The sequence below is a fragment of the Leucoraja erinacea genome, chromosome 33, assembly GCF_028641065.1.
Source record: "Leucoraja erinacea ecotype New England chromosome 33, Leri_hhj_1, whole genome shotgun sequence".
Taxonomy (NCBI): domain Eukaryota; kingdom Metazoa; phylum Chordata; class Chondrichthyes; order Rajiformes; family Rajidae; genus Leucoraja; species Leucoraja erinaceus.
The window spans coordinates 16,479,343-16,486,460 of NC_073409.1; the positions used below are offsets into that span (position 1 = coordinate 16,479,343).

At 55.4% G+C, this 7,118-nt stretch overlaps 1 protein-coding gene across 2 annotated transcripts in view; it reads right to left on the reverse strand.

The window, feature by feature from the left end:
- The window catches only part of LOC129712754 (apoptosis-enhancing nuclease-like), a 26,224-nt gene extending 19,106 nt beyond the window's left edge, over window positions 1-7,118 (reverse strand). The window contains exons 1-3 of one of the 2 annotated variants that reach the window (XM_055661459.1): window positions 7,064-7,118; window positions 3,613-4,354; window positions 1,620-1,820 (exon numbers count right to left, since the gene is read on the reverse strand). In XM_055661459.1, the coding sequence (XP_055517434.1) occupies window positions 1,620-1,820; window positions 3,613-4,305 (894 nt within the window). In that variant the 5' untranslated portion in view covers window positions 4,306-4,354; window positions 7,064-7,118. Of the gene's footprint in view, window positions 1-1,619; window positions 1,821-3,612; window positions 4,961-7,063 lie in introns of those variants that run through there. The other variant, XM_055661458.1, reaches the window with a different exon arrangement.

Genomic DNA, 7,118 nt, shown 5'->3' on the forward strand with positions numbered 1-7,118 from the left:
GGAGACATGTTCAATCCCGAAGTGGGAGTTGTCTTAGAAAATATCCCTGTGACCTTGTGAGTTTTTTTTTTTGTTTCCTCCCACAGTTTTTTCTTGGAACAGTGGCAGCCGATTGGGGGGGAATTGATGGAGGTGAACAAAATTATGGGAGGCTTAGATGTGGAGGCCATTCGTAAACATTTCCCCATTGCAAAAGGATCCATAGCCAGAGGGCATAGGCAGGAGACATGGCAAGGAGTAGGAAGTTTAGAAAATATGCACATTTTTTTTTTGTCCTGAGGGAGGATGGAATGCACTGATGAGGAGGGTGAAGGTAGCAACACACATTTAAATGGCATCTAGTCAAGAACGTGAACTGCCAGGGAATAGCAGGCTATGAACCAAATGCTTGTGAATAAGATGCATATAGATGGGTAGTTTATGGTCAGGATGGGCTGAAGAGTCTCTTTCCACAATGTACAACTCTATGACTAACATGTGGCCATTTCCTCCCCCTAGAACTTTATTGATAGTGTCTGCAAAATGTGCACACCCAAGACCTGAGGGAAACCGTGTGGAAACAAGCCTCCGGGTCCACTGAGTTCATGTCGAACAACGATCCTTGTACACTCGCACTATCCTAAACACTAGGGACAATTTAACTATTTTTACCAAAGCCAATTAACCTACAAACACGTACGTCTTTGGAGTGTGGGAGGAAACGGGAGTATCCAGAGCAAAACTACGCGGTCATGGAGAGAACATAGACTTCGTACAGACAGTAGTCAGGATCGAACCCAAGTGTCTGTCGCTATAAGGTGGTTTATTGTCAATCAGGTTGGGCTGAAAGCTAAGTGGTTGTTTTGGGAGTAAAATAAGTGGCTGTTTTTGTCCCCCCTAGAACTTTAATTGACAGTGTCTACAAAGTGCACATACCCAAGAGATTGAAATTCCAGTGTAACTATAATTTTATAAGTCACGGGAGGCTTAGAATGATCTCCCATACACTGCAGGCAAACTACCAGGCATGGCACTGGTTTTCTGATTGAAGGGCATCCTCTGTTGGACGTAGTAAACCATAATTCAAACCTTCTTCGCTGCCGTGTGCTGGGGCAGCAGGGCGGGGACCGCGGATGCCAACAGAATCAACAAACTCATCAGGAAGGCTGGCTCCGACCTGGAAGTGGAGTTGGATTCACGGGAGGTGGTCTTAGAGGGGAGGATGCTCCTCAAACTGCAGAGAATCATGGACAATACAGCTCGCCCCCTCCATGACACACTGGTCAACCTGAGGAGCACCATCAGCAACAGACTGGGTTCCACCATGATGCAGTACAGAACGCCACAGGTCCTTTTTCCCTCTGGCTATCAAACTGTACAACTCCTCCCCCTTCTGTCGTGGGGTAGACTGACACAGACTTCCCCCCTCCCCAATCTTTGCATATCCCCAATCCTGGACTTTCCATTTGTTCATGTATCTTGGTGTGTTTTATGACTTTGGCAGACCAATTTGCCTCCTGGGATAAATAAAGTTTGATCGTATCGTATCAGCCAGTACTGCTGCCCTCAGCTGGCCAGCTGAATGAAAGCAGCCTTACCATGACCTCTCCCTTGCAATAAGCCATCAATCTGCCACTCACCTGTATGGATTGGCGCAGAAGCTGCTTTGCGAGATTCTTCAGGGACACAGACTCTCTTAATGGAAAACCTGCCACCTTCTTCAGGAATGGCATCTTACTCGTATCTCTCGTGAGAGATCTCGGATGAGAATACTTCAGAACTTTAAAGTCATTGTGCAACGCGTGGCCGACCACAACTTTACCTTCAAGGATCTTTATGATCTGCGTAAAAACAGAAATTTGAAATGTAACCACCGCAGTCAATTTTCACTCTGATTTATCTTCCCTGTCCAACATCATGCATGCTGCCTCAGCAAAGCCACCAGCATAATCAAAGACAAGTCGCAACCCGGCCACTCCCTCTTCCCCCCTCTCCTATCAGGCAAAATGTATAGAAGTGTGAAAACGCACTCCTCCAGATTCATGGACAGATTCTTCCCAGCTTTTATCAGGCAACTGAACCATCCTACGAACAACTAGCGAGCTGTCCTGAGCTACTATCTACCTTAATGGAGACTCTCAGACTATCTTTGATCGGACTTTAATGGCTGTTTCTTGCACTAAACGTTATTCCCTTTTCACGTTATTCTCTGTACACCGTGGATGGCTTGATTGTCAAAATGCATTGTCTTTCCGCTGGCTGATTAGCAAGCAACAGGAGCTTTTCACTGTACCTTGGTACACATGACAAAAAACTACCTCAACTCAAACTCACCTCTGCTGTTCCTACATCAATACTGGGACTAATCCTGGAACTTCCTACATATCAGCTGAGCTTCATCTGCAGATCAAGTTCAAGGTGCCCACCTATATATAACCAGTTTAACCGTTGTCCCATCTGGTACAATTGTCCCAGGCAGTGTCCAGAGAAGGTTCATCACTATTTCCGTGAAAACTGCGGGATAGGCATTGAATGCCAGCCGCTTCATCTCAACCATATTCCAACAAGGAAGATTATTTCCATGCTGGTGTGTTTGCATGGCATTGCTTCCCAGATGCTTGATTGCTGCATAATATGACAGAAATGCACATAAGTCCTCATTATCTGCTAACTTGCCACCCTGGAGTTTGTGTATTCGAGAGGTCGGGCTTGTCGAATACTGGGGATCAGAAAAGTGGACCAATTTGGCAGTAAGTGCTAGGGCCAGGATTGTGGGCAGGGGTCAGAAACAGGGCTAGGTTTAGGTATAAGATGAAAATCACATAGTTGTTAAATCCATGGAGGGAGGGACTGACTGCTGTAGATAGGCACATGGATAGTAGGGCATGGAGAAATATGGAAATAATGAACCTCTAAGCATAAGCTCAGGGGCAACCGCGCCTTTGCGGTTGCAGCTCCCAGTAGTAGGTAGTAGTTTACTCCTAATAGTTTACTCCTTCAGTAGTAAATACCTACTATGTTCTGTTGTGCTGAAGCAAAGCAAGAATTTCATTGTCCTATCAGGGACACATGACAATAAACTAACTTGAACTTGACTTGAACTTGAACTTATGGGGTGGCACGGTGGCGCAGCAGTAGAGTTGCTGCTTTAAAGATCTGGAGATCTTGGTTCGATCCTGACTACGAGTGCTGTTAGTATGGAGTTTGTACGTTCTTCCCACGACCGTGTGGGTTTTCCCCGGGTGCTTTGGTTTCCTCCCACTATCCAAAGACTTGCAGTTTTGTAGGTTAATTGGCTTTGGTAAGGATTATAAATTGTCCCTAGTGTCAAGGATTGTGCTTGTGTACTGTGCTGTATGTCTCTACAAACATAATAAACTACAGATGCTGGGTTACAAAAAAATATACAGAGTGCTGGAGTAACTCAGCAGATCAGGCAGCATCTCTGTAGCACATGTATAGGCGATATTTCAGGTCCGAAGAAGGGTCCCGACCCAAAACATCACCTGTGCATGTTCCCCAAATTTGCTGCCTGACCTATTCAGTTACTCCAGCTTTTTATGTCTATCTTCAGTGTAAACGACATCTGTAGTTCCTCGCTACACTCTCCAGAGATGCTGCTTGCACACTCACCTCCGTCTGTGCAACATTAAACTCTGTTGCAGTGACCATATGTTGCTCGCGGATGCCGCTCCACCGTGTCCGGTAGTCGGTGATGTCACCTTCCGGCTTCACGTACTTATCGTAGATGACGTGGCCCTGATAGCTGACGATGCTGCACCTGGCTAGTTCCCCCAGCCCCCCGTGAGGGCCGGTACCCACCATCTCACAGTCGATGGCCACGCACTTAGCGGCGCTGCAGCAGAAGCCCCCCAGCTTCGCACTGCGGGCAGCCACGTTGCCCGGCGGCCCGCCGAGACTCGCCCGAGCGAGCGGGATCACCCCGCGTACCAGGAGTCCTCTCTTGCTGGGTTTGGTTTGCTCACTTTTGGGCATGGTTTGCCAGGCACCAGACGAGGCACAGCAATTACTATTCACGTTGGCACCACTCGGGAGCTCAGTGCTCTGCGGGGGGGAGCTGCCATCCGGCCCGATCTTCTCCCTCACCCGACGTCGTTTCAGTAGCCCCCTTCTTTCCAGGAATGCCTTCCTTTCCAAAAACCGTTGGTACCGCCGGCAGAGTTTCTTCTTGCGCCTGGCGTTTCGGCACTCCGGGCTCTGATGGAGGGACCTCGCTGTGCAGGAGATACCATGGAGCAGCCACCTGGAGGCCGAACCTTCAGGCACTGACACAGTGAGATTGTCTGCTTCAGGTACACCCGGCATCCTTTCCTCACACCACCACCACTCAATGGTCTGGTTACGGCTGTGGAACCTAGATAGACAAAGAAAGGTCCTTTAATTCAAGAGTTTAGAGACATACTATGGAAACTGGGCCTTCGGCCCACTGAGTGCGCATCGATTCCCCGTTCCCACCAGTTCTTTGTTATGTCACTTTCTACACACTAGGGGCAATTTACAGCAACCATTTAAGCTACAGATCCACATGTCTTTGGGATGTGGGAGGAAACGGTACCCGTAAGGAAACTCATGTGGTCACAGGGAGAAAGTGCAAACGCCACCTACAAACACAAGGTCAGGATCAAACCCACGCTGTGATGCCAGTTAAAAAATAGTGTACAATGCAGTCTGAAGAAGGGTTCCAACCTAAATCCGGGGGCAGTGAAGGCCGGTTCTCTGGATACTTTCAAGAGAGAGCTGGATAGGGCTCTTAAAAACAGCGTAGTCAGGGGATACGGGGAGAAGGCAGGAGCGGGGTACTGATTGTAGATGATCAGCCATGATCACATTGAATGGCGGTGCTGGCTCGAAGGGCCGAATGGCCTACTCCTGCACCTATTGTCTATTGTGTGTCGAGAACAGAACTTATAATAGAGAAAAGTTTGGGATAGAGGAATATATGAGGGTTATAGAAACAAGAAACATTTCCACATAATAAAAGTTTCCAAAACTCGAGCTCCAGGTCTGTGGTAAGAGAAAAGATTTATTTTAGGGGGAATGTGAAGAATGTTACCACACAGATGGAGGTTGAAATCTGGAATACACAGCGTGAGTGAGCGGGGGGATGTTGTGGTGTCCGTGTGACGGGGGGTATGTGTGTGTGTGTCACGGGGGGGGGGTCTGTGTCACGGGGGTGTGTCACGGGGGTGTCACGGGGGGGTGTCTGTGTCACGGGGGGGGTGGTGTCACTGTGTACGTGTCACGGGGGGGGGGGTGTACGGTCACGGGGGGGTTGTTGTGTCACGGGGGGGGGTCTGTCATGTGTCACGGGGGGGGGGGTCTGTGTACGTGTGTCACGAGGGGGGGGGGTCTGGTCACGAGGGGGGGGTCTGTGTCACGAGGGGGGGGTCTGTGTCACGAGGGGGGGGGGGTGTGTCACGAGGGGGGGGGTCTGTGTCACGGGGGGGTCTGTGTCACGTGTCACGGGGAGGTCTGTGTCACGAGGGGGGGGTCTGTGTCACGGGGAGGGGGGGGGGTCTGTGTCACGGGGGGGTCTGTGTCACGAGGGGGGGGGTCTGTGTCACGGGGGGGGGGTCTGTGTCACGGGGGGGGGGGGGTGGGGGGGTGGTCTGTGTCACGGGGGGGGGGGGTCTGTGTCACGGGGGGGGGGGTCTGTGTCACGAGGGGGGGGTCTGTGTCCACGGGGGGGGGTCTGTGTCACGGGGGGGGGTGTGTCACGGGGGGGGGGTCTGTGTCACGGGGGGGGGGGTGACGTGTCTGTGTCACGGGGGGGGGGGTGTCACGGGGGGGGTCTGTGTCACGGGGGGGGGGTCTGTGTCACGGGGGGGGGGGGGTGTCTGTGGGGGGGGGGGGGGGGGGGGGGGGTCTGTGTCACGGGGGGGGGGTCTGTGTCACAGGGGGGGGGGGGGTCAGTGTCAGGGGGTCATGTCACGAGGGGGTTGTGGGGGGGTCTGTGTCACGGGGGGGGTCTGTGTCACGGGGGGGGGGGGTCTGTGACGGGGGGGGGGGGGGGGTCTGTGTCACGGGGGGGGGGGGTCAACGGGGGGGGGGGTCTGTGTCATGTCAGGGGGGGGGTCTGTGTCACGGGGGGGGTCTGTGTCACGGGGAACGGTCACGGGGGGGGGGGGGTCTGTGTCACGAGGGGGGGGTCTGTGTCACGAGGGGGGGGTCTGTGTCACGGGGGGGGGGGGGGGTCTGTGTCACGGGGGGGGGGGTGTCACGGGGGGGGGGGTCTGTGTCATGGGGGGGGGGGGTCTGGGGGGGGGGGTGGGGGGGGGGGGGGGGGGTCTGAAGTGTGTGGGGGGGTCTGTGTCGGGGGGGGGGGTGGGGGGGGGTCTGTGTCACTGTGGGGGGGGGGGGTCTGTGTCACGGGGGGGGGGGGGTCTGTGTCATGGGGGGGGGGTCTGTGTCATGAGGGGGGGGGTCTGTGTCTGGGGGGGGGGGGGGGGGGTCTGTGTCATGGGGGGGGGTCTGTCTGTGTCATGGGGGGGGGGGGGGGGGGGGGGGTCTGTGTCACGGGGGGTGGGGGGGGGGGGGGGTCCGGGTCACGGGGGGGGGGGTGTGTCTGTGTCACGGGGGGGGGTGTCACGTCTGTGTCACGGGGGGGGGGGGGGGGTCTGTGTCACGGGGGGGGGGTCTGTGTCACACGGGGGGGGGGGTCTGTGTCACCTGTGTCACGGGGGGGGGGGGCTGTGTCCGTGCCCGTGCCCGTGCCCGTGTCCGTGTCCGTGCCCGTGCCCGCGTGTCCGTGCCCGTGTCCGTGTCCGTGCCCGTGTCCGTGTCCGTGCCCGTGTGCCGTGTCCGTGCCCGTGCCCGTGCCCGTGTCCGTGCCCGTGCCCGTGCCCGTGTCCGTGCCCGTGCCGTGTGCCCCCGTGCCCGTGCCCGTGCCCGTGCCCGTGCCCGTGCCCGTGTCCGTGCCCGTGTCCGTGCCCGTGCCCGTGTCCGTGCCCGTGCCCGTGTCCGTGCCCGTGCCCGTGCCCGTGTCCGTGCCCGTGCCCGTGCCCGTGTCCGTGCCCGTGCCCGTGTCCGTGTCCGTGCCGCGTGTCCCGGTCCCTTCACCTACCACGTGTCGCCGCCGCCGCTCCTTCACCGGCCGCACGTTGGCCCCGCCTCCCGCC